We start from the raw sequence: 27,887 nt of genomic DNA on the forward strand, positions 1-27,887 counted from the left end.
CATATAGCTCTAAAATATAAAGAGTCTTTTTAATTCCTTTATCACATCTTTTAAAACCTCATAATTTGAAAATAGTTATACAGGCAATGTTCAGATTTCCTCAATAGAGTCAAGTACGTGTGTAGATATACTTATGATACATATACAAGCACTTTTGTTTTATTGCCCCTTGCTTGATTATGCTTCAAAGATACTGCATTTTTTCTTTCCAACTGAAGATTTCTGACAATCCTACATTGAGCAAGTCTATCCGTGCCGTTTTTCTAAAAGCATGTGCTGTCTTCATATCTCTGTGTCACATGTTGCACATGTTGGTAACTCTGGAAATACTTCAGACTTTTTCATTGTGATTATATCTGTTATGGCAGTCTGTGATCAGTGATATTTGATACTACTATGATAAGTGCTTTGGGGCACTGTGAACCATGCTCATGTAAGATAGCAAACTTAATCAGTGTTAGATGTTCCCCAACTGGCCATTCCCATCTCTCTCTCTCTTTCCTCGGGCCTCCCTACTCCCTGAGACCCGACAGTATTAAAATTAGATCAATAAATAACCCTATGCTGGTTTCTAAGAGTTCTAGCAAAAGGAAGAGTTACGTGTTTCTGATTTTCAAATAAAGCTAGAAATGATTAAGCTTTGTGCGGAAGACACGTTAAAAGCCGAGATGCACTGAAAGGTGGGACTCTTGCACCAGTTAGCCAGGCTGTGAATGCAAAGGAAAAGTTGTTGAAGGAGATTAGAAGCACTGCTCCAAAAGTGAACACACAAATGACCAAAAGCGAAGCAGCCTTACTGCTGATGTGGAGGAAGTTGTAGTGGTCTGAGCAGAAGCTCAAACCAGTCACATTTCTGCAAAACAAAGCCTAATCCAGAGTCAGGCCCTAACTCTTCAATTCTGTGAAGGCTGAGAGAGGTAAGAAAACTACAGAAGAAAAGTCGGAAGTTTATGAGGTTTAAAGAAAGAAGCCATCTCCATATGTGAAAATGGACAGTGAAGTAGCAGTACCAGATACGGTACTGTAAACCTCAATGAGAATGGTACAAGTACTCATTTTAATGGTGTTAGTCATGGCTTCCAGGTCTTTTTAGAAAACATACTTAGAAAATAATTTTTTAAGATAAAATGCATTATGAGGTCATACTGACCTTATAATTTCCAATTCAAGTTTAGAACTATGGGCTTTTTACTTTACTTTATTCGTTGTACTTGTGTTTCTCTTATCGTTACACCCAAAGTTCTGATTCTCAATAACAGGAAGAGATTACTCTTTTGCTTTATCCCATTGCATATAATAACCTCAGAGTGACAAACCAATGCACTCAGCATTGATATAATTCCTAAAAACAATTTAAGATGTTTTTAGAATTATTTTTTTTCCCATTTGTGACATCTCATTAGAAATGTACGGTCAAATTATACATTGTTCATTAAAGTCGCTCAAAATAGTTTTCTGTTGGTTATGCCAGCAACTTGATAGGTTTATTTCGCTCCTTTTGCTTTGGATTTTAGTGTTAGCTTTTCAAATTTTTATTTGTATTATTTTGTATAGATATAGAAAATATCTACATGATTTGAGAGTCAAATCCGTAGGACAGAAGATATTCCAGGGAGTCTAGTTCCTATCCCTCTTCTTTCTGACTTATGTCTTCATTCTCTCTAGAATCATCATTTTGGTTTTTATTTATTCTTACATTTAAAAATATAAACAGATTATATATAATATTCATAGCTTTGTATTACATATACAAAACAGGATATATATTTATACTGCTGTCTTCTAGATGAATAGAGGTATATCAAACATATTTAACTGTATTTCCTGCTGTGTATATTTTACCTACATAACTGTGTTTCCTAGGGACCATTTAGTATATATAGATATTCTTCATTCATTATTTCAGCTGCATGGTACTCTCTTGTGTGGAGGGACCATTGTTTATTCAGTCAATCCTCTATTGAAAAAATTTTTCTCAGTTTTTTACTACTACAAATAGTGCTGTAATAAAAAACTTTGTACATATGTCTTTTCATATTTTCACCAGTATATCTTCGGCACAGATTCTGAGAAGTAAAATTGCTAGGTTAAGAAATAAGTGCATATGTACTTTTGCTGGAAAAATGTTGCCAAAGTTTCTCTCCATAGAGATTGTGCCAGTTTGCATTTGCACCAGAAATGTGTCAGTGACTGATTCCTACCAGCCTTGCCAATAGAATGTGCTGGAAATTTTGCACATTTTTCTAATCATAAGGTGAGCAATGTTATCTCATACATATGTCTCACTCTCTTTTTTAGAAAGTAATTTAAAACTTACGAAAAAGTTGTAGAATAGTTTAAATAACTTCTTTTCTAGAACTATTTGAGAATAAGTTGCTGACATGTAGCTCCGTGGTCATCACCCGCACATCCTTTCGTGTGTGTTCCTTTTCTCTCTCTCTTTCTTTCTTTATTTTATTTTATTTATTCATTTATTTTTTTTGAGGCAGGACTTGCTCTGTTGCCCAGCTGGAGTGCAATGGTGCAATCATAGCTCATTACAGCCTCGATCTCCTGGGCTCAAGTAATCCTCCCGCCTCAGCTTCCAGTGTGCACCACCATGCCTGGCTAATTTTTTTTGGGGGGGGGGCAGATGGGGTCTACTGTGTATTTCTTAAAGACAAAGACATTTTCCTACATGAAGGACCATGCAACTAGGAAGTTAATATTGACACATTTCTCCCAACTAATGGTCAGACCTTGTTCATGTTTTGTCAGTCGTCTCAATGATGTTCTAATAGAAAAGAGATACAGGACCACACAGTGCCGTTGTTCGCTGTGTCTCTCTAATCTTCCATTTTTAGTTGGGTTCGGTGACTCTGACTCTTCTGACTCTGGTTATTTTACGGAACGTCCTTCAGTTTGCACTTGCTGATGTTTCCTCAGAGTTAAATCCAGGCTATGCATTTTTGGCTGGAATGTCACAGACATGATGCTGTGTTTTCACTGCTTCCTCTCAGATGGTGCATAATTTCAATTTGTCCTTTTACTGGTGATGCTACCTTATATTACTTAATTAAATGGTGTCTGCCGGGTTTCTCCACTGCATATTTATTCTTTTCCTTTTGGTAATTAATGGTTATTTTGTTGAGAGATACTTTGAGATGATATAAATGAACCATCTTCATCAATTTTTTACCCACTAGTTTTAGTATGCATTGGTGTTTCTTGGCCAAATTAATTATTACCTTGATAGTTGCCAAATGATGATTTTTCTAATGTTATCTCTCCTTCTACATTAATTAATTGCCATTTTGCTGCAAGGAAAATCTGTCTCTTCTCCTTATTTATTTATTCATTTACTTAAGTCATTATGAACTCATAAATCCCTATTTTATTTGATGGTTGTAGTTCTTTCTTATCATTATTTACTTTGATGTTCAAATTGTTACAGATTTAGGCAGTGAGATCCCTTTAAAGTTGGCTTTGATATTTTTGTGATATGTCCCCATCATTCTTTGAGCATTTCTTTACTTAATGGCACAACAAGATGTTCTAGCTTACATTATACTTTTCTTGGCCCAGCCTGTACTCAGTCGTTTCTCTAAGGAAGCCTTTTTATTGGGAGAAGAGGAATTTAGAAGCCAAAATCTGGGCACTGGATGTGCTCATTACTATTGGTGTATAAACAAAAAGACTAGCAAACATATTTATATATTCTTATAATCACACATATTTACATCTATATTATTTCTCTCTCTGTATCTAGTACATTGATATTTTTCATTGGAATCTACTACCGCAGGGTTTATTGTAGTTGTATCTCTTTCTCTATTTGTAACTTCCTTTCTTCAGTGAGAAACTTGGCTAGTTAACCTCATTATATCTACAGGAGTCCCCTCTTATCTGCAGGGGATACATTCCAAGACCCCAGGTAGATGTCTGAAACCATGGGTAGTACTGAGTCTGATCACTGTCGTTTGGAACACATTTCTGTTCATGTCTTCCACCCATACATTTAATGCCTTTACCATTTTATCTAAGTACTTCACACGGTGGTTGTAATGTTTGCAGTTTGAGGTGCGATGCACAACTAGCACAAATTTCTTTTTCCTTCTTCACAACTTCACAGATAGTTGATTCATTCTTACTGTAGATCTTAGCAACCTCAGCATACAGTTTTGTTTTCTTTGAGAACGTTCACCTTTTCACTTAAAGAAAGCACTTTACTGCTTCTCTTTGGCATAAGTGAATTGAAAGCATTACTACTCTTGTGCTTTGGGGCACAAGTAGTAAAATAAGGGTAACCTGAAATGAGCACAGGGATACTGCAACAGGCAATGTAATAGTCAGGTGACTGACAGGGAGTGTATACAGCATGGATTCTGTTCCGGGTGGGATGGAGCGCATAGCACTAGATTTAATTACTCTACTCGGAGTGGTGCACAGTTGGAAAACTTACACATTGTTTATTTCTGGGATTGCCCACTTAATATTTTCTGACTGCAGTTGACTGTAGGTAACCAAAACCATGGAAAGTGCAACTGGAGATCGAGGGCGACTATTGTACTTATTGTACCTTTTCTGCCTGGATGCAACCAATCTTTCATCACCACTGATGCTCCCACTGCCCCTCATCCCCCTCCTGTGTAGACGCCCTTTTCACCTTGCTCGGGTCCCAACATCCCACAGCAGGCCACTGCCACCATGGGGGCCCTTCTGTCCCTGCTCAAGCTCTGACACCCTGTACCAGGTCATGGAAACACCCTTCCATCCTGCTTAGGCTCCAATACCCCAGAGCAGGCTGCCAGCCCACCCCACCCAGCCCACTGCAGGGATGCCTATCTTATACTGGCCCTAATAGCTTTAAGACTGAATAAGGAAGCAAAGAAGTAAAGGAAGGCAGGCAGGCAATGAGGAAGGAGGGAAGAACTTTCATTTCTGTTATCATGGGTAAGAATGAACAGCTTTGCAGACACTTAACACACCACGTGTATGTGTGTGTGTATGAAGTGACAATATCTAGCAATTTTGCTATACAGTTATTTGTTGGAGATCTCTTTTTAAAAGGAACTCATTATCTATTAGGATTTTTTTTTTTTTTTTTTTGAGGCAAGGTCTTGCCCTGTCACCCAGGCTGGAGTGCAGTGGCACGATCATCACCCACTACAGCGCCAACCTCCTGAGCTTAAATTTAAGCAGTCTTCCCACCTCAGCCTCCCAAGTAGCTGGGAGTACAGGTGTGTGTCACCATGCCTGGCTAATTGTTTTAGTTTTTATTTTTTGGTGAAGACGGGGCTCCTGCTGTGTTGTCCAGGTTGGTCTCAAACACCTAAGCTCAAATGATTCTCCCGCATGAGGCTCCAAAAGTGCTGGGATTACAGGCATGAGCCACTGTGCTCAGCTGGGAATATTAACCTTTTATCTGTAATGTAAGTTTCAAATTTGTTTCTGAATGTGTCATTAGTTTTTTCTTATTATTTTGCCACACAAAGATTTTTATTTTATGTAGTCTATTTTGTTACATTCTTTTCTTTTTGTTTTCAAAGTTTGAATCAATGTTGAGGAATGTTCTCCTGTCTCCAAAAAAAAAATGCCAGGGTTGCTTTTTCATTGATATCCAAGTTAAGCAGATGTTGGATTATGTTTTTGTGGGAAAATAACCTGACTCAACTCTGTCTCCTCCCACGTTCAGCTGGAGTTCAAGAGCTGGAATCACACGTCCTGGTGCCTGGAGATTTATTAATTTTGACAGGGAACAAAGTGCTAATGCCATGTGATGCCGTTCTGATTGAAGGCAGCTGTGTGGTGGATGAAGGCATGCTGACAGGTACAGTTCTATCTCCACAGCTGGCAACCTCTGTGGGCTGGCCCACACTCCTCGCTACTATGGTCCCTCCTCCTCCTCTACCTGAATGACAACTGCTGGCTGTAAAGCATTGTCTGCTATGGGACCTTCCTGTTTCCACAAATCTTACTTAGTCCTGCTGTGAATGGATCTGTGGGTTCAAATTAAAGCTCTTTCTATGTGTTAAGTTTGATACAATAGTAAGTTTTTGAGTGTTTAGTATTTCTTTCTTGAACAAAAGATTATTACAACCCTCTCATTTACCTTAAAAGATTGTAAAGATCATTAGATCTTTCAGAATTGTCTGTGACTTTTATGTTTATTTATTTTAAATACAACATGTTTTTAAATAAACTTGGAGGGTTTGAAAATCATCAGCGACATCCTGAAATGCACAGGGGTCATTCAAATTCTTCCTCGCCTGGCTTGAAAGTGTTAAGAAATTCATGAGGCAGCATTTGGAAAACCTGCTGCTTCCAAAATACACACTGGGTGTTTTGGACTAACTGTAGTTCGTTTACAAACGGCATGCTGGAGCTGGGTGGGACCTGTGAGGTGTCGCACATCGCAGGCATGGCAACTGAGGTCCAGAGAGGCGACTTGCTTAAGATTACACTGCCGTGATTTCTCACTCACATAGGGTAACGATGAGATGTTCAGCTGATACTTCTATAAGATAAAGAAGAATCATAAAGTGTTTCTCAGAGATGAAATGAGAGGCTGTGAATACACGGACGCTGTGAACGCACTCTCATTGGTGTATCATGGTTCCCATTCAAGTTCAGGTCAAATCCATTTCTCCCAGGCAGCCCAGAAAGACAGGTAATGGAGACAAGTGTACACACCTTCTTCCTATGTTAGCTGACAAAGAATAAATGTGTCACAGATCATGGCAAGGCAGGTTCTTTTCCCTCAAAAATTCATAGATTCCTAAAAATCCTGTAATGCTGGGACTCTGCAGTGCCAGCTACCATTTTCCTAATGAAAGCAGCCTTAATATACTGTAATGAAACTCTGACTTTCTATTGACCACTCTGCAGAGACCAGTAGAAGACTTTAGAAACTTGTTCCTCAGAACAGACCCATAGTTATTTCATGGCTTCATTCATGACCTTGTATTAGCACTTCAAGCCTCTGCAATAGGCCTCTCCCACTGCACTGGTAAAAGTTGCTAAAGTCCCAATTGCCAAATCCAATGGACTCTTTAAATTTCTTTCTTTTTGAGACAGAGTCTCAGTCACTCTGTTGCCCGGGTTGGAGTGCGGTGGCTTGATCTTGGCTCACTGCAGTCTCTGCCTCTCGGGTTCAAGCAATCCTCTCATCTCAGCCTCCATAAAGTAGCTGGAATTACAGACATGCACCACCATACCTGGCTAATTTTTGTATTTTTAGTAGAGGCGGCGTTTTACGATGTTGGCCAGGCTAGTCTGGAACTCCTAACCTCAAGTGATCTGCCTCCAAAAGTGCTTGGATTACAGGCGTGAGCCACTGTGCCCAGCCTGATTCTTTAAATTTCTCAACTTATTGTCCTCTCTGTTCCATTTGACTATTCTGACCAGCTCTCTTTCTGAAAACTCTCTTCTCTATAACTTTCTAAGATAATTAATTCTCTCTCTCCAAATTCTTCTACCACTGACTATACCCATTCAGTTTCTTCTGCTGCTCCTCTTCCTCCATCTCCCGAATTATTGGTGCTGCTCATGGCTGCATCCTCGGCCTTTCCTGTTCTCACTGTACACTTAGTCTCTAAGTAAACTTGTCTGCTTCTGTGACTTTAATTACCATCTAAAACCTGATGAGTTCTGGCTAAATCTCTCTAGTCCAGGCCTCTCCTCTGAGCTTCAAATTCAAATAAATCTCAAACTGCCTGCAAGGCATCTCAACATGGTCATTCTACAAGGCAACTTCAACTTACAGTGGCCAAAAGACAATTCTTTCTCTCGTCCTATAATCCCTGTGTTGAGGAATAATGCTGAGCCTCTGCTTATTCTCCCAAGTCAGGAACTAGAAAGGCATTGCAAATTTCTTTGTCCCTATGACCTGCCAACACATTTTCTCAAGTTTTGCAGTTTCTTACTTCCTTGTTTCTTTCCCTTTTTGAGACAGAGTGTCATTGTTTTCCAGGCTGCCATGCAGCGGTGTGATGTCCGCTCACTTCCACCTCCACCTGCCGGGCTCAAGTGATTCTTGTGCTTCAGCCTCCAGAGTAGCTGGGATTATAGGCATGCACCACCACACTCGGCTAATTTTGTATTTTTAGAAAAGATAGGGTTGTACCATGTTGCCCAGGCTGGTCTTGAACTCCTGGCTCAAGTGATCTGCCTGTCACTGCCTCCCAAAGTGCTAGGATTAAAGGCTTGAGCCACTGTATCCGGCCACTTCCTTGTTTCCTGAATGCAGTGCTTCCTTTCTATTCCCAGTGCCGGCTGTCATAGTTCAGACCTCATCCCTTGCCACTGGGATTCCTGTGATTATTTCCCAGTTGGATACCCAGCCTCCAACCTCACCAGACTTTGATTCATTCCCTGTGCTATGGACAGAGTGCTCTCTCTTATACATAAATATATTACTCTCCTGATTAAAGTGATTAAATCTCTCCACATCCTCCTTCAGTCACCAGTGGCTTTATTTTATTTATTTATTTATTATTTATTTATTTTTGAGATGGAGTTTCACTCTTGTTGCCCAGGCTGGAGTGCAATGGCACACAATCTTGGCTCCCCGCAACCTCTGCCTCCCGGGTTCAAGCGATTCTCCTGCCTCAGCCTCCTGAGTAACTGGGATCACAGGCATGAGCCACCACACCTGACTGATTTTTTGTATTTTTACAAAAAACGGGGTTTCTCCATGTTGGTCAGTCTGGTTTCGAACTCCCAACCTCAGGTGATCTGCCTACCTCGGCCTCCCAAAGTACTGGGGTTATAGGCATGAGCCACTGTGCCCAGCCCACTAGTGCCTTTAGACATATCTGTGGACACTTCGAGTTCTCCATGCTTTGGCTCCTAGATCGCTCTCGTGGCCCTTTATTCTCCACACTCCATATTCTTGACTGCACAGCTTGAGATTCCCTAAATAGTTATTTCCAGCTGTCTTGACATCTGTGCTTGATTTACAGTACCTATAGTATTTATAATACTGTATTATACTTATTTGTTTACATATCTGTCTCCTATTCTAAACTACAGACCTCTTAGAAATAAAAACTATGTTTATGCTTGTGTCCCCAATACCTAGGATTGTCTCTGCCACGTGGTAGGCTCACAAAAAAAAGTCTGTTGTGTGATGAGTGGGTACAGGCATGATTTAAAGGAGGGAAGTCATCCTGCCTCACAAAACAAGATGCTTGTTTTCTGTAGGAGAAAGTATTCCAGTCACCAAAACTCCGTTACCCAAGATGGATAGCTCCGTGCCCTGGAAAACACAGAGTGAAGCGGATTACAAACGGCATGTCCTCTTCTGTGGAACGGAGGTTATCCAGGCCAAGGCGGCTTGCTCTGGGACCGTGAGAGCAGTGGTACTGCAGACTGGTTAGCATCACCTCCTTTCTCTTATTTTTAATGGTATATTTTTGCTCAGTTTGTCTAGTGCCTTAAATTTATTAGGTAAAGAGAAGCTGTTTTTCCTTTATAATCATAGTTTTTTTAATTTTTAATTTTTGTGGGTATATGGTAGCTGTATATATACTTATGGGATACCTGAGCTGTTTTGACACAGGCCTGCAATGTGAAATAAGCACATCGTGGAGAATAGGGTATCTATTCCCTCAAGCATTTGCCATTTGAGTTACAAACAATCCAATTACACTTTTTAAGTTATTTAAAAATACACAACTAAGTTATTATTGACTATAGTCACCCTTTGTACTATCAAATAGCAGGCCTTACTAATTTTTTCCATTTTTTTTTGTGCCCATAGATAAGGAGAAGTCTTACCTACAGGTGCAAAACACACCAAATATATATAAATCCATATATTTTAAATACCAATTGAACTATGGCATATGCCTGTTAGTAAAAATGATAGTACTGGTAACAGTAATTATTATTTATGTGCTTTGCAGTATATAAACTATTTCCACCATATCAAACAAGCAGAGCAGAGATGCTTACTGCTTCTACTATGCCTATGAATAGGCTGAGGCCACACAATTCAATGAACTTTTAAAAATACCATGGCCAGCAGTTGACGAAGCTGCACCTAGAACCCAGGTCTTCTAATCCTGAATCCCAAGTTCTTTCTAGGGTGGGCTAGAAACTGCAAATGTAACATTGCAAAGTATTAGAAAAGTGAGTCCATCAGTATTTACTGGACCACTTAATTTTAATTCAAGTGACATGCGTGGGCATGCACACGTTTGGGTCACTTTCTTAAAATAAAATTCTATTTGGCAAAGCTGTGCTGTGCACCCAGTACGGGGGTTTCCTATCTCCGGGATGCATTGAAATTGGAAGTGGAGGAAAGGAAGGCCAGAGAGAGTACTGGGCTCTGAGATAGAGATTTCCGTTCTAGCATTTATGGATTTTTCTAGCTATCTTTCAATTGCCTTTGAGCTTAAACACTGTTCCAATATCAGTAGAGAGAAACAAAAGCGGTGTTGAGGTTTGGAAGAGCACCAGCAGTACTGTTGGGCTCCTGAGAGTGTGGGGTGTGTGTTTGTTGTTCCAGGATTCAACACTGCAAAGGGAGACCTTGTGAGATCCATTCTCTACCCCAAGCCAATGAATTTTAAGTTGTACAGGGATGCCATCAGGTTCCTCCTGTGCCTCGTAGGAACAGCCACCGTTGGGATGATCTATACTCTGTGTGTCTATGTGCTTAGCGGGGTAAGCTGTCTTTGCTCTTTTATTAAACGTGTACATACTCATCTATATATATTTTGTGCTGTACATGTTGGCTTTAATCTAGGATGTGGTTTACAAACCTGGGAAACGAAGCCCAGCCCTGGAACCTGCGTGTGGACTTCCAGATCCCAATCAGCAACTGGTCACTAAGTCCGTAATGACAGACAGGCTTCGTGGGATACTGGGATAAAATTATTTATTCATTGATATATCAATGTACTTCTCTTTTTTATACTATTTTTCCTTTTCAATCTGAGTATATATTTATTTCAATAAAGTAGCATTTTTATAGCTATCGAACGAGGGATTTTTAAATAAAATCAGACACCCAGTTTTCGTGAGGACTAGTATGTTATTCTTTGCTGGTAACAATATAAATCACATTTTTTTTTATTGCTATTTGGCGAAAGATAGTGAGAGCTATAAACATGGTCATGCCTTTAACCCACTGATATCATTTCTTGAAATTTGACCTAAAGAAGTAAACAAAAAGAAGGAAGGCTGGGCACAGTGGCTCACGCCTGTAATCCTGCACTTTGGGAGGCCAAGGCGGGTGGATCACCTAAGGTCAGGAGTTCAAGACCAGCCTGGCCAACATGGCAAAACCCTGTCTCTACTAAAAGTACAAAAATTAGCCAGGCATGGTGGCAGGTGCCTGTAATACCAGCTACTCGGGAGGCTGAGGCAGAAAAATCACTTGAACCCGGGAGGTGGAGGTTACAATGAGCCGAGATCACATCACTGCACTCCAGCCTGGGTGACAAGAGTGAAACTCTGTCTCAGAAGAAAAAAAAAAAAAAAAAGCAAAGAGTCATATGCTGTTCATCACTGATTTGTCTGTAATAATTAAAGAATGACTGTCATCCAGGAACCTCCAGAGGAGGTGGTGAGGAAAGCCCTTGACGTCATCACAATTGCGGTTCCTCCTGCTCTCCCTGCTGCTCTGACCACAGGCATTATCTATGCCCAGAGGAGGCTGAAGAAGAGAGGCATCTTCTGCATTAGCCCCCAGAGGATCAATGTGTGTGGACAGTTAAACCTTGTCTGCTTTGACAAGGTATGTGTGTTTCATCCTTATTGTTATCATCATTTTTCACCATTGCTGTCATCGTGTGTATCTACTTTTACCCTCTTGCAAGGCAGGAGACGTAGAATGTGGGTGGCTGTCTTCATTTTATCCCTGGTTAGATGTGTGATCTGGCAAAGATACGTCTCTTAAGCTCGCAGAGTCCAAGGTTTAGAGAAGAAGTGGGTGCTAAATAGGAGAATCTTTTTGGGTCCTTCCAACTTCAATATCCTATGAAAAGCAATTAAAATAGCATCCCTTTTCTCTGCAGTCAAAACCTTCATATAAAGAACAAAATTTAAACCCTTTACTCTCGTCACTGCTGTATCCTTGATGCTAAGAATATTGCCTGGTGTAGAGTTAGTGTGCAATAAAGATTGATTGAATTAATGAACGAATAAAAAAGGAAGAGTTTATTAAACTGTGCCTTACTGTGAGACTCATATTGAACTTTTGCTGTATTTTCCCATCTGTAGTTTATTGTCTAAAACTACCCTTGATTATTTGCCAGTTATTCCCAACCAGCCTCTTATTCTACCATCTCCATTTCTGTATTGTATTTATTTAGTCTGTACATACATATGCTGGGGTGAAGGTGGGAGCTGTGAGAGAATAAGATGGAAATGCCTTTCAGGGCATTGTGAACAGAGGCATGGAGGCAGGAAAGCAAGAGAGTGTGGTTTTGACTAGAGCAGGCTGTTGGTAATGGGAGAGGCTATCTGTGGACCTTGAATGTCTGGCTTAGAAAGTGTTTACATACATTTTAAGCAGTGGAGAGTTATTGAAGGCTTTTGTTACTGTTGTTGACTTCTTTTTTAAATTTGCCTTTTAAATGTGGTAAAATACACGTAAGATAAAATTTATTTTAGCCATTTTTCAGTGTACTGTTCACTGGCATTAAGTACCTTCTCACTGTTCTGCAGCCATCACTACTATTCATTTTGAGGACTTCTTTTATTTTCCCAAACTGAAACTATATTCATTCAGCAGTATACTGAAGGTTTCGATAGTTGAGAATTAATGGGATCAGGGCTGTATTTTATAATTACTGGAATATCAGAAAGATCTACCAAGAACAGAAAGTCAACATAACTCTTGCTACCATTTTAATATTATTCTGTGATCAAACTAGCAAGGTAAGAAATGACATTCTATTTATGAGATTATATCCTTGGACTTGGAAAAAGAAACAGGAGTGGGAGAGATAATTGTGACCTGAATTTGTATAAAAAATGAGCAATAATTATGAGTAATTATGATTATTATTAGCTTTTACTGTATGCTAGATGTTAAATGAAACACTTTATGTTATCCCATTTAATCTTCACCACAACTCTCTGAGATTATGACCATGTTACGGATAAGAGCTCTTATATTTAGAGGGATTAATTTGCTCTGGTCACACAACTGGTGTTTAAACCTAACCTGAATTCTTAACCATTATATTGCACTGAGAGAAATACCATCACTTTTTTTTTTTTAACCAAATAGCAAATCATTTCTTTCAAGTCTTTTCACACACAGTGCCCTGTAGGTAAAAATTCCACTCTATTCCTTATTTTAATGACATATTTTAAACTTCTGCTATGAAACTAGGACTCACCCATTTTATATCGAGGACTTTCCCATCTATTCAGGCTACCATTAGATCCTCAAAACAGTCCTCTGAAGTTGTGAGGAAGATACTTTTTGTTGTTGTTGTTATGGAGGACACTAAAGTTGGAAAAGATGAAGTTCCAGCTTGTTAGACAACTGGCATAAGCTCATCAACGCTTCCAGCGGGCACTCCAGCGACGTCATGGTGCCCCTCCTTGAAATGCTGATCTTGTTGATATGTTTGGGAAGCATTTTCTCATTACAAAAATACCTTATTTATCTGCACTATGGAGCCTTCACTATGGGGACCCTGGTTTTTGTTTGTTTGTTTGTTTGTTTTGTTTTTTAAGTAGGGAGGTGGTTTCGTTGTGTTGTTTAGGCTGGTCTCCAACTCCTGAGTTCAAGTGATTCTCCTGTCTCAGCCTCCCGTAGTGCTGGGATTACAGGCATGAAGCACCACACCTTGCCTGGATCTTCAGAGTAAATGCAGCATTTGTTTCTGTTCAGACAGGCACCTTAACAAGGGATGGCTTGGACCTCTGGGGAGTCGTGTCATGTGATAGGAATGGGTGAGTACCTTGGACTAAACGCATTCTAGTGTCTCTTTTCCCAAAATTCCATGTTTTCTCTTGAAATTACTAATGGAGACATTTGGACTTTGGCTTTGGTGAACAATGACTGCCAAAGTATCTTCTTTTAACTTCTCATCTTGAATTCTTCAAAGCCTCACTAAAGCATACCCATTTCCCCCCACCCCAACGCAGTCCCATGCCACTCACAAATCCGGGAGATGAAGCTTTGACACTGCATCCAAATCCTCGCTAAAATATAATTTGTTCCAGCATGAAGTTGACCCAGTAGAAGTAATTTCGACATTACCAGGACACTGTCCTTTAAGGAGGTAACATTCTTGGTTCAAGCTGAAGCCTCTTGACGTGCTAGGAGGAAGAACACTGCTCTTACTTTTGTACCCTGAATTTCAGGAAGGGAAGAGGAACATTTGTAGAACCGTAGCTAGTGTACTCATTTTTCTTGGTATTCCAGTTTTAAGAACTCTACTTTCTGGCTGCTGGAAACTCCTTTTTCTTTCTTTTCTTTTCTTTCTTTCTTTCTTTTTTTTTTTTTTTTGAGACGGAGTTTCGCTCTCGTCACTCAGGCTGGAGTGCAGTGGCATGATCTTGGCTCATTGCAACCTCCACCTCCTGGGTTCAAAAGTAATTCTCCTGCCTCAGTCTTCCGAGTAGCTGGGATTACAGGTGCCTGCCACCATGCCTGGCTAATTTTTGTATTTTTAGTAGGGACAGGGTTTCCCCATGTTGGCCAGGCTGGTCTCAAACTCCTGGCCTCAGATGATTCGCCCACCTCGGCCTCCTGAAGTGTTGGGATTACAGGCGTGAGCCACTGCGCCGGGCTGAAACTCCTTTTTCCTAGCAAGTGAAAACGGTTTTGGCAGTTCTCAGCATGGTGTGTTAAAGATTTGCACAGCCCTCTCCTGTGGCCCTCTTGTGGCCATGTTTGAGTTTGCATCTCTGCCTGCTTTTTCTACTCACTACGAACTCCTGGGGAATCAGAACATGAAATCTCTGATGCACTTGACATTTATGTTTTGTTTGAAAATGAAAGTTTTCTCCCGTAACACTTGTAACTTAAATCACAGAGCATTTTGTGCATGAAATGTTCATGGTGGTTCTTTGGCATTATACAGATGACATGTAATTTATCCATAAAATATGCTAATTACACATAGTTTAATACTTGTCGTATTAAAATACCATTTAGAAACAAGTCTAATTCCTGGATTAAAAAAGTGATCCTTGTGCTTCTAACCACTTTAGTGTACAGAAGAAGCCTCTTAAAGTGTTAAACTCTAAAGTTCTTTTCATTTTTCCTAGAGGATAGATTTGGATATATACTTCGTCTCATGGTTCATTAGTGTTTTTCTGTTTCAGCTTCTACAAAATATGTGTACATTTATTCAAATATCTGTGCATATTGAGAGCAATCTTGTTCTTATTTAGATTTGCATCTCTAGTGCTGTAACTCTGTACCAGGCACAGATAGTAGGTGTACAGTAATTGCTCATCTAAAATGAACTCAATATATTCTGTCTTTTGAATGTTCCCCTTATTGAATTGACACCATATTATTCATAAAGCTTTGGAAACTTTCTGTTTCTAAAAGTGACTTGTTACATTGAAGTAATAACAATTGATATGTTATTGATAACATAGCAGGGAGGGTAAATGATCCCTCCCTCCCTTCCTTCCTTCTTGCCTGCCTGCCTGCAGATCAAAGTTGAATTCCAATGATTAAAACAACAATTTAAAATAAAATACGGCAAATTTAATTAATAAAATGAAACAAAACAGAATTAATTCTAGGTAAGAAGTGAGCACCTGACTTAGAGGCTATTAAATGCCTTCTCGTTAAACGTGAGCTCATCTTTGATATTTCTTCTTTTCCAAAAAGCCCTGATTGTTGTGCCAGATACTTTAAGAACTATTAAAGGCTATCAGGAATTGATAACCAGAAATACTCAGATAAAAATGCACCGACAGGATTGATAGAGAGCTTTATGTATTTGCTGTGCTAACCAGAGTCTGGCCCAATCCTCTGGAATGCAGAATTATATACTCAGAATTACAGACTAGTGACAGTGTACGTCTCATAGTAAAAATAAGATTTTTTTTTCCTGATCTGTATTTTGCTTTTCAGTGTGAGTTTAAGTTTCTGTGTTAACTATACTGCTGGTGATCTCTTCATTTTAGATATTTGCTAAAATACCATCGGGTATGCAGTCAACCACTAAGATGAGTTGCTCTTTTAACACATAATAATGAATATAACTAACAGGGTCAATAGGAAGCCAGGACATTTTTGAACTCTTAGTGTGACAAAAGGAAGCTTGAATGCAAAAGCCAGGAAACCATTGTGAGTTAACGTTGCAATATGTTTGCTTTCAAAGCAAAGGGCTAGAGCAACTTAAGGTTATCTTTAAATAAATGCAGGGTCCATATTATCAGAAGTAATTGTCTGTCTTGAAATGTGGTCTCCAGGATCAGACAATGACAAATAGGAACTTTTCCAAAAAAGAAGAATAAGGAAAGTGAGAGGGATGCCTCATAAAACTGTTATTAGAGGAACAGCTAGAGGTTCCTGTGCAACACCAGAGGGAGGGAGGTAAAGGGGAACGGCCAAGGGCCGAGTTGATCCGTAAGTTTGAAAGAAGTTGGCATGTGGAGGAGCGGGAGCAAGTGAACTCTCACTGGCTCCCAGGAGCAGATTTTGCCGCCTCGTAGGATGAAGCTTCCACCGTTCAGACGTCCTCCAAACAGGATAAGCTGCTTTGAGAACCAACGTCTGTGCTGCACATTTGAGAAGGGGCTGTGACTAACCAGGCTGCAGACGACATTCTTCTTGTGATGCCAGAGCTGAACTTAATGGCCTCCACTCTGAGTTAGTGAAGGCACCCGGCCTATAACATTTGAGTTGTATTTTAATAGCTTTTTAGATGAGACTGTGTTCTCATCTAAAATGAAATGATGGGGATAATGGTTAGGATAGGGACACAAGAGGCCAGGGTGGAAGAGGGGGATGCAATGTTCTTTTGAAAAATGTTTTTAGCCAGGCACGGTGGCTCACACCTGTAATCCCAGCACTTTGGGAGGCCGAGGCAGGTGGGTTACCTGAGGTCGGGAGTTCAAGACCAGCCTGGCCAACATGGTGAAACCCCATCTTTGCTAAAAATACAAAAAATTAGCTTGGCATGGTGGTGGCTGCCTGTAATTCCAGCTACTCAGGAGGCTGAGGCAGGAGAATCGCTTGAACCTGGGAAGCAGAGGTTGCAGTGAATCGAGATCACGCTACTGCCCTCCTCCAGCCTGGGTGACGGAGTGATAGAGTGAGACCCAGTATCCAAAAAAAAAAAAAAACGAACAAAATAAAACCACAGAGACCTTTCTCATACTCAGTGAACTTACTTGGCTGAATGAAACACTATTAATGTGGGAGGATTGGAGAGTGGCTATTAATGCAACAAAGCATATTAAATTATGTTTTATAAAGATGTTTGTTTTCACCTCCAAGATGCTCTGTTTTGGCATGAGGAGATAGAATGGAAACCCATTTCCTTTTCTCCTTAAGCTTTCAGGAAGTTCACAGCTTTGCCTCGGGCCAGGCTTTGCCATGGGGCCCCCTGTGTGCGGCCATGGCCAGCTGCCACTCTCTGATCCTTCTTGATGGGACCATCCAGGGAGACCCTCTGGACCTCAAAATGTTTGAAGGCACCACCTGGGTAAGCCTCTGATCTTCAGAGAACCTGAGAAGCTTCTTCAATGCCAGAGCAACACAGGCACTATCAGAGCTATGTGATTCTTATACAAGGTGAGGTGTCCAATGTGGAGTACATTTGGTAGTGAAGGGCAAACTCATCTAAGCCTGGTTTCCTCATCTGTGCATTGAAGCTAATAATAGCATCTACATAATGAGACTATTGTGAGGATTAAATGAGATGATGCGTTAAAAAAATCCTTGGCACTGTGCCTGGCAAATATTAAAGGTTCAATCCTATTAATATAATTGTGATTATTATGTAATTTTTTCTCATCTCTCTGTACTGTTCTCTGAGCATTGTCTGGTTTCAAAGATTTTCCAGAATATGGGAATCAGAAAACATTGCTTTCTCCAGCGCTCAGGATAACTCATAGACTCATGGTGACTATAAGTCTTATTTCTATTAATTTAGTATTGATTTTATTTCCAAGACTAGAAACAACAAAAAGGAAAACCACTAAAGAGCTTTTGTTGAGACTCTAAACTAGATTTAAGAGCCAACAGTGTAGTTCAGGAATCTGGCTTTTCTGATTCTAGTTTTGGCTCTGCTCTAACTGACTGCTGAATCCTGTGAAGCTGTCTCTCATGTTGGGCCTTGGCTCTCATGACCATAAAATGAATTAGACCAGTGGTGTTCACATAACACAAAACAAGACAAACAATCTGGAATCTTTTCATAAAAGGAAACATTCTCCAGAAACGCTGTAAAGACTGAATAGCTGGAGTTACTCCAGCTGAAATAAAAGGTGGGGTCTAAAGATGAGGATTAAGGGACATGCATCCCCGACTACTTAGCCATAATCCCTTCCTTTCTCCCTGCGCTGCGTATAGCTCTCGCCTCTGGTGGCACACTGGGAGCACCACCGAAAGAGACAATCTTCAGGGTCCCTTCCAAATCTCCTGGAGCATTTAGATTTCATAGCAATCTAACGTAACTTTGCCAGTCCTCCATCTTTTCTGCGTTACTGATTCCATATCTTTAAATAGGGATTGCAGTTTCCTCTCTGGGACCTTGTCAGCCACTCAGTGAGATGATTACAAAGCACTGCGTTGTCTTTGGGCAAAAGGCCCCTTTGACTATAATTTAGGGTCATTATTATAGCAATTACTGATTATTAACCATGTATATCACAGTCTCTGCCCTGCCCTACCCCAGCCCTGAGGACCATCCATCCAAATTATTCAGACATGCAAGGGCAGGAAGAGCCGTGAAGTGCAGGAAAAGAACAACAGAAAGGTGCTTGCTTCACACAAAAGAAGTCTGGCCCTTCATGTTCATGACTTTCAATCTAGGCTCTTCAGAAATGGAGAATGAGCCTTTACACAGTGCATTCCAACAGAGAAAACAAGATAAATTGCATGAATAATTCAAAAGTGTCTGCCCTTCAAGTTGTGCAGCATTTTCAATGCATTATTATTATTATTATTATTTTGTGGCAGAATAAATCTGGTTCACCTCTGAGGGAAGAGACACGGAAAACACATTGAGGTGGTCTGAGGATTTTCTCAAGGGGAGGGTTCAAACATAGTATCAGTGAGCAAACAATAAATATATCTCTGCAATGAAATATCCTATTTGTGAAATAGGAAATGGCTTTTTCTGGGGACGATTTCCACATCAAGGGAGTGCCGGCACATGCCATAGTGGTTAAGCCCTGCAGCACAGCCAGCCAGGTAAGCCCTGCTTGCTCTTCACCCCACAACACCCGAACTCAAAGGGAAACTCTCTTCGGGCCCCCAGGTTTTGAAAGGTCACAGATGTGTCTTTGAATTTCAGGTGTGAAAATAGGTGAGACCTTCCCCCTTATTTATGAAAATAAAGATTACGGAAGGAGTGGTTAATTCCCAGTAGCCAGAAGCTATATCAGCAGGTTCCTTTCCTTTCCCCATCCCTCAACCAGGTCCCAGTGGAAGGAATCGCAATCCTGCATCAGTTCCCATTCTCATCAGCTCTGCAAAGAATGACAGTCATTGTCCAAGAGATAGGAGGTGACCGACTGGCATTCATGAAAGGTGCACCAGAGAGGGTGGCCAGCTTTTGCCAACCTGAGACAGGTCTGTAACTTGACTTGGATTACACCTGGCAAATCTGTATCTCCAGATAAATATGTTCCCACAGCGTTTGATCTATTGATCCAATTGCCTATGGGTCATCACCAGTTGGGTGACTCACTGGCATTGCAAATGCAATACGAAAACCAAGCTTGTCTTTCTCATTTCCTGCATTTCCCGGTTTCCTGTTTGGTGCATGGTACCAGCATCCCCCGCCCCCACCCCATTTCGGTATCATCCCTGATTGCTTGCTCCCACTTAGTGTCTCTATCTTGTCAGTTGCTAATCCGTGGTCCTTCACTGCATCTGCTCATGCCTTCCTCATTCTCGATCACTTCAACAGTCGGTGGATTGACCCTCTGCCTCCAGTCTCCCCACCTCTGATTTGCCCTCTGTGCTGTGACCAGACTTTCTACCTCACGATTCTTTTAGTTGCTCTCATAGGCTCCAGGATCATCTCCAGTTTCTTTAGGATCATATGTGAGGCTTTCAGGTTTGAACTCCCAGTGAACTTTCCAGATGGACCTTACCACTCCTCATCCTGTGCTATTCCTGAGCTGAACTAACTCTTCACAGCTTACTCCATGCCTCCAGGACTAAGCTCATAATTCTCCCTCCGCCCCAGAATCCTGCCTTTACTGAACCACCTCTTCCCAGGCTGGTGTATCCACCACCAGACGCTTTCCACAGCATGCTGCAATGGCCTGGGTGATAGCAGTGATCTCATTTGATTGCATTGTTACTCTGCTGGCTGTAACTCAATTAGACAGAAATCCTTAGAGCAGAACTTGTGAGTTTTTCCAATTTCATTCTTTTTTTTTAGCCTATATTTTAAGTTCAGTGGTACATGTGCAGGTTTGTTACGTAGGTAAACTTGAGTCATGGGGGTTTCTTGTGCAGATTAATTCATTGTCCAGGTATTAAGCCTAGTACCCATTAGTTATTTTTCCTGATCCTCTCCGTCTTCCCACCTCCACCCCGGAATAGGCCCCAGTGTGTGCCATTCCCCCCATATGCCCATGGCTTCTCATTATTTAACTCCCACATGTAAGTTTGGTTTTCTGTTCCTATGGTAGCTTGCTAAGGATAATGGCCTCTGGCTCCATCCAGGTTGCTGCAAAGGACATGAGCTCATTCTTTTTTATGGCTGCATAGTATTCCATCATGTATCTGTACCACATTTTCTATATCCAGTCTACCACTGATGGGCATTTAGGTTGATTCCATGTCTTTGGTATTGTGAATAGTGCTGCAATAAACATGTATATGCGTGTGCATCTTTATTAATGGAATGATTTACCTGCCTTTGGCTATATACCCAGTAATGGGATTGCTGGGCTGAATGGTATCTCTGTCTTTAGGACTTTGAGGCGTCACTGCATTGTCTTCCACAGTGGTTCAACTAATTTACACTCCCACCAACAGTGTATAAGCACTTCTTTCCCTCCACAACCTCACTAGCATCTGCTGTTTTTTGACTTTTTAATAATCACCATTCTGACTGGTGTGAGATGGTATCTCATTGTGGTTTTGATTTGCGTTTCATTAATGATCAGTGATGTTGAGCTTTTTTCTTTTCACAGGATTGCTGGTCTCATATATGTCTTCTTTTGAAAAGTGTTAATGTCCGTTGTCTACCTTTTAATGAGGATTTTTTGTTTTTTTCCGTCTTGTAAATTTTCTTTGAGTTTCTTACAGATGCTGGATATCAGACCTTTGTTGGATACGTAGTTTGCAAAAATGTTCTCCTGTTCTGTAGGTTGTATGTTGGCTCTGCTGACAGTGTCCTTTGCTGTGCAGAAGCTCTTTAGTTTAATTGGATCCCATTTGTCAATTTTTGCTTTTGTTGCAATTGTTTTTTGGCATCTTTGTCATGAAATCTTTGCCCATGCCTATATCCAGAATGGTATTGCCTAGGCTGTCTTCCAGGCTTTTATAGTTTTAGGTTTTAAAAGTCTTTAATCCAGGTTGAGTTAATTTTTGTATATGGTGTAAGGAAGGGGTCCAGTTTCAATCTTCTGCGTATGGCTAGCCAGTTATTCCAGGACCATTTATTGAATAGGGAAGCCTTTCCCCATGCTTGTTTTTGTCAGGTTTGTCCAACATCCGATAGTTGTACGTGTGAAGTCTTATTTCTGGGTGCAGAGCTTGTGATCTAATCTCTGCACAGCCAATGCCTGGCAGATAGTAGATTTTCAATAAATGTTTGTTGGTTGAATTGAAGAAAAAAGAATTCTACACTTTTTCTATCTTTTTTTTCTTTTTTCAAGTGCTTCATTCTCATTTTAGCTTCACTACGTCTGACAAGGCCAACCCTGACAATGTAGTTACGTTCAGAATTTCCACTGACTTGTTTACGTATCTTTGTAGAGGTGTGCTTTCTGGGGCAAAAGTTGGATGTTTGTAAAGAATTTCCTTGACAGTACTGCCTAAGTAAACACTGCATACTAACCCTGTGTTTCTTTCTAAACAGTACCCACTAGTTTTGTTAGTGAACTTCAGATTTACACGACACAGGGCTTTCGAGTCATAGCACTGGCCTACAAGAAGCTGGAAAATGACCACCACACCACCGCCTTGACAAGGTAAATGGGGATGATTTTGATAAAGCAGAAAGGTTTGATGGGAAGATGTGCCAGGTTGGAATGGCAAGTGCATTAGACTGGGATGGACTCGGGGGTTCTGGGTGGTGGACAGAGCAATATAGCTTGCTGAATTTGTGTGCATAATATGTCTCTGAACACTGGTGAGTAGAGATAGAGTAATCCCTGCCCTGCCTAAATCCCAAAGAGAATGTGAGCACTCACTGGGGGATTTTGTGAGAAATAGTCATATAAGATATATAATATGATGATTTTTACAGCTTTGTGAAAACAGACATAGGAATATAATCAGCGTTTCAGAATTTGAAATTGTGGTCATGTCCCCATTTAAAAAAATTATAGTTGGTGGATTGGTTGGGAGTTATGAAACATAACATTTACCTGAAAAAATGTTTGATAGGAAATACACAGCTTAATGAAACAAATAAATACAGCTTAGACGGTATAATCCTGGTAACATCTACAAAAAAACAAGGAAAATGTCCATACTAGGGAAAGATTTTAGCCTATAGATTCAATTTTACATTTTAAGGTTAAAATAGAGATGCTTAACAGCTCAAAAACTGCAGTATTTGTAAGTTCCATTTTATTTTTTAAAATTCCACTGTTTTCAGGTATCATGTTTATTTCACCTTTCATATCCTTTCTAACACTTAATGTCAGCCACCACTGGCTATGCTGTTGTGGAGCTAATCCAGGCTCATTTTTAAATTTAAGATTATACATTTGGAAAGTCTAACGTATTTGTTTCAATCTAATCAAAGTCAACACTCTCGTAACTATATTTTTAACTCTTAATATTCTAAAATAAAGTTCACATATATCTGCACATATTCTTTGTAAAAATATATAATGACCTATTATATAGTAAAAATAAAAGCAAAACATACAATGTTTCACAAAGGTGATAGTTTAATAAATACTCAGCTGACTCCACTAACACAAAATGAAGTAATAAGTTGCTTGTACCTGTGTATAGAATAATTGAGGCTGCAACATCTACAAATACAGACTGATACAGGTGTGTTATGTATTGCAGACTCAGATACCTCAGTCTTGCTGCCAGTGAGATGACTGTGAAGTGGTTAACAAGTCTTGGTAAAACTCTGAAGAAAACAGTACAGTCTCCTCCCAATTTACATAGTACAGGTAGTTACATTTCTGCAAAATTCAACAAAATATTATAAGTGTGAAAAATACTTTGTGTTTATATGTAACACATATAAACTAGGGGGAAAAGCTAGGGAAATTTTAATAAACAATTTTGTAATTGCTTAATATAACATAGTAATATTATATATGCCATAATAGTACAGTATATTAGAGTATAATAATAGTAAAACATATACAAGATAAGCCTAAAATGACTTAGGAAAGTACAATGATTTTTCAGTGTCCATGAGTGTCCAGTAAGATATTCAAAAGGCATGTGGGATGCAGGATAATTGTTCATTGTGCATTGGTCTTTTCAGAGTCTTGTGTAGATGCCAAAAAAAAAAAAAAAAAAAAAATCCACCATGTCCTCTAGAGAGAGTACTGTCCCTGCTGAGAATGACTGCTGTGACCCAACCCTCTCACTTTGTGAATGGGTAAAATGAGGCCCAGAGTGGGAGGTGGCTCATTGTGTTCGTTTCCTGGGCTTGTCGGACCACTCTCCCCGCAGGGCCAGTTTAATGTGACCCCTGAAACTTTGGCCGCAACAACTCTGCATATTTGTTGCAATTTGATCAACTCAGTTCAGGGTCATTCAAGTGAGGGAGCTAAAAGTAAACTTTGAGATTGGATATCACATTTTGAAGGAGAGAAAACTTGGGTCCAGGGAAGGGAAGGGACAGAGCAGAATTGGGAATTGAACTTAGTTTCCTGAGAGGCTGTTGCCAAGGGCTGTGGTGAGAGTCTAGCTACCATGCTGCTGCTTCTGATTGTTATGATATGATATTTGCATATTTACAAGTAGCAAACTCATGGTTTTGAAACGCATGCACGTAACAAAGCACTTATTGTGGAGACAGATGAGCAATGGGGAATAGTGAGGGCTGTGGCGCACAAGAGAGTACATGTCCCGGTTGAAGGTACTGAAATTCTAACTTTTTAAAATCTTGTATGGTCTAAACACAAATCACAAATTCTCTAATAGAATTTGATCTTAGGTCATCAATTTCCCTCTCCTGTCCTAAAGCACATCACTACCATGTATACACATAGCCAAATTAATTTTATTTTATTTTATTTTTTGAGACAGAGTCTCACTCTATTGCCTAGACTGGAGTGCAACAGCATGATCTCGGCTCACTGCAACCTCTGCCTCCCGGGTTCAGGCAGTTCTCCTGCCCCAGCCTCCTGAGTAGCTGGGATTACAGGTGTCTACTACCATGGCTAGCTAATTTTTGTTTTTTAGTAGAGACGGGGTTTCACCATGTTGGCCAGGCTGGTCTCAAACTCCCAACCTCAAGTAATCCACCCACTTTGGCCTCCCAGTGTTGGGATTACAGACGTGAGCCACCATGCCCAGCCACATAGCTAATGCAAATTCCTGATTAGGATGGAAGATTCTTGCTGTTGTTTTGTGTGTGTGTGTGTGAGTGTGTGTGTGGTTACTCAGGGTACTTCCAGCATTGGTATCATAATCTCTTCAAAGGTTATTGGCCCACTTTATGCAATGTCATTTTTTAAAAGTCACATGGATTTTAAAAACGAAATGTAATCACAGGGGTGACGATGCTTTGTATATATTACACTTATTCTTTATTATTTTTAGATACTTCAGGAGGAGGCATAATGTCTGTGCAGGAAGCTGGAAGAGATAGAATGCTATTCCAAGTTGCAAAGCTTAAGACCCCTTAAGGAATTACTCCTTTTAATTTTTTTTTTTTTTGATTCAGATTAAATGCTTATGAAAGGAAAACTCATGTAATGTTAGAACTAGCAGAGACTTTGGAGGTGCAAAGATGAACCTGATTACCAGGCAAAGAAAGTAATTTAGTCATGCTCCCACAGCAAGGCAGTGGTAGAGGGCTGACAGAACTCCAGTCTCCTGATTATTGTGCCTTGAACCATGCAAAGGCCATAAGCCAGAGGAGCTAGAAATACTAGTGCCAAGGTAGGCCATAGGCTATGGCAGATGTTTGATCCCGCAGCCATTTTCTTGGCCTAATCTGGCACTTCGTGGTAGGCTCAGGTCATGTCATCTGCAGAAATAACCACGACCTGGGACCTGCGTACCAGGATCATGAGAAAGATTGGAAGACCTGTTGTGCCAAACCCCCATTGACTTCAGTAGGGAAGGCACCAGGTTCAAGAGGTTGAAGAAGAGACCCGGAGCCAGCAAATGAGACATGAGGTTTTATTAGGGGCTCGCCTATAGGGGAGAGAGTCCAGTAACAGCGGGCTGGACAGGAGAACCACCTTACATATAGAAACGGTCCAGTGGCAGCAAAGTGGACAACGCATCTGCCTTCCTATGCTCCAGTGTGGTGAGCTGCGCGGGAAAACCACCTCTGCCTGCAAACATCATGCAGTTTGCATAGCGTGTTCTCACTCGACTCCTTAATGACCTCCACCCGGCAACCTTCATCCAACCCACATCTCAGGGCCTCAGCTCCCTGTATGGCCTGGCATATGTTCCACTAGATGGGACAGGGACTCAGAAGTTCCTCAGAGACAAGGAACAAATCTCTGGGTTGGCCATAGCCAGATTTCCTAGCTTGAAACATACATTTAGGTGCATCTGCCATAGAGGGTCATTCTAAGGGTATGTTTAAGTAGTTATTGCTACCACGTGCATTTACCCTGTAAGACCTCAATCAGGCATCAACCAAGTTATCTTTCAAACACCAGATTAAATATCATCTTCTACAGGAAGCCTCTCCAATCACTCCACCCAGAAATGATTACACCCTCCTCTCTGACTCCATGGGACTCTGATTTGGACATCTGTTATCATACTTTTCCCAGCCTTCCAGTCAACGGAGCTGAGCCATGTCTAAATTCTACCTCCCAGTTGGATGTAAAATCTGGAGTGAGAGGCTACTATAGTCTCTGCTGCTACAGTCTCTGCTACTGCAGTCTCTGCATATTCTGTTCCACTTTTCCTCAGTGCTGTTCCTTGAACTCAGTAGAATTTCTGGATGAGGAATTTCCATAGGTTACCTGGCAAAAAACAGTCCCAACAGGCCTCCGAGCATTTCAACTAGGCACACATTTGCTGAGCACTTGCACGTGGGTGGTGTTGAATACACCGAGTCACGTGGGATTGTTCTCAAGGAGCTGAGACAGTGTGACAAAGCAGAAGTCCAAGAATAAAACATGGGCAAATAAAATGTGAGTTACACTGAAATATAAGTAATATGCTAAGGGAGCGATTATTATTATTATTATTATTATTTTGAGACAGGGTTTCGTTCTTATTGCCCAGGCTGAAGTGCAATGGCATGATCTTGGCTCACTGCAACTTCCACTTCCTGGATTCAAGCGATTCTCCTGCCTCAGCCTCCTGAGTAGCTGGGATTACAGGCACCTGGCACCATGCCCGGCTCATTTTATATTTTTAGTAGAGACAGGGTTTCTCCATGTTGGTCAGGCTGGTCTCGAACTCCCGACCTCAGGTGATCCACCCGCCTCAGCCTCCCAAAGTGCTGGGATTACAGACATGAGCCACTGCGCCTGGCCGGGAGCAATGATTTCTGTCTGAGGAAGCCTTTGTGGGGGACATGGCATGAGGCTCCAAACATCAGGAGGGTTTCAATAGCAGATCATGGGGAAATTACAACCTTTTCTATGAAGTAAGGACACATGCCTTACAGCAGTCTAAAGCAAATGTCTAGAGATGGTTGAGAGAAAACCCATGGCTAGTGGTTCAGCTTGGCTGGAAATGGGGGTGGGTGAGGAATTTAGTGATAGCTGAAGCTGCAAAGATAGTTTGGAACCAGATCATAGAGAGATTTAAATGACAGGTTCAGAAAATGGGAAATGCCATCCTTTCAAGCCTGCTCTGAGGTGAGTAGTTCAGACTGCGTCACTTCCCGTTTCTCCGTGGAGGCTTTAGCAGTTTCCTGGGAGCACCACTAATGCTAGTTCATGACCGTAGCTGATGTGAGACCCCCTACTGAGACAGGCAAGGAGTCTGAGTGGGTGCCGCTTTCGTCTGTGTTTCAGCCAGAGTTAGATAGTGCTGGTGTCTTGTTCTCTATCTGTGTCTAAGATAAATAAATCATGGAAGAATCTTTGAACTCCTGTTCTCAAATGGATTCCCCTGCACTCAGTTCTGTAGAATATCCCTGAAAATATTTGTGGGGTGGATAGGAGCCTTGAAGGCTGCACCTATTTGCAGACACATTCACACTTAATGCAGAAGATGGTTGCTACCAGCTAGGGGAGAAAGAAAGGGATGAGCTTGACCTCAATTGAGAGGCCTGTTTGTTGAGATTATGACCTCATATCTCCTGGGGCTAAAATAATATTGATTATAGACTTGGCTGCTGGAGGCCGGGCGCGGTGGCTCAAGCCTGTAATCCCAGCACTTTGGGAGGCCGAGACGGGCGGATCACGAGGTCAGGAGATAGAGACCATCC

General features: G+C 40.9%; 1 protein-coding gene across 1 annotated transcript in view; it reads left to right on the forward strand.

The window, feature by feature from the left end:
- The window catches only part of ATP13A4 (ATPase type 13A4), a 151,551-nt gene that overhangs the window by 76,623 nt on the left and 47,041 nt on the right, over positions 1-27,887 (forward strand). Inside the window, exons 9-17 of the mRNA XM_011961225.1 lie at positions 5,675-5,809; positions 9,184-9,354; positions 10,493-10,650; positions 11,537-11,725; positions 13,838-13,899; positions 17,474-17,624; positions 19,250-19,336; positions 19,564-19,717; positions 22,188-22,299. Of these exons, the coding sequence (XP_011816615.1) occupies positions 5,675-5,809; positions 9,184-9,354; positions 10,493-10,650; positions 11,537-11,725; positions 13,838-13,899; positions 17,474-17,624; positions 19,250-19,336; positions 19,564-19,717; positions 22,188-22,299 (1,219 nt within the window). The remainder of the gene's footprint in view (positions 1-5,674; positions 5,810-9,183; positions 9,355-10,492; positions 10,651-11,536; positions 11,726-13,837; positions 13,900-17,473; positions 17,625-19,249; positions 19,337-19,563; positions 19,718-22,187; positions 22,300-27,887) is intronic.

This window comes from Colobus angolensis, unplaced genomic scaffold, assembly GCF_000951035.1.
Source record: "Colobus angolensis palliatus isolate OR3802 unplaced genomic scaffold, Cang.pa_1.0 Scaffold54, whole genome shotgun sequence".
In the NCBI taxonomy this organism is placed as follows: Eukaryota; Metazoa; Chordata; class Mammalia; order Primates; family Cercopithecidae; genus Colobus; species Colobus angolensis.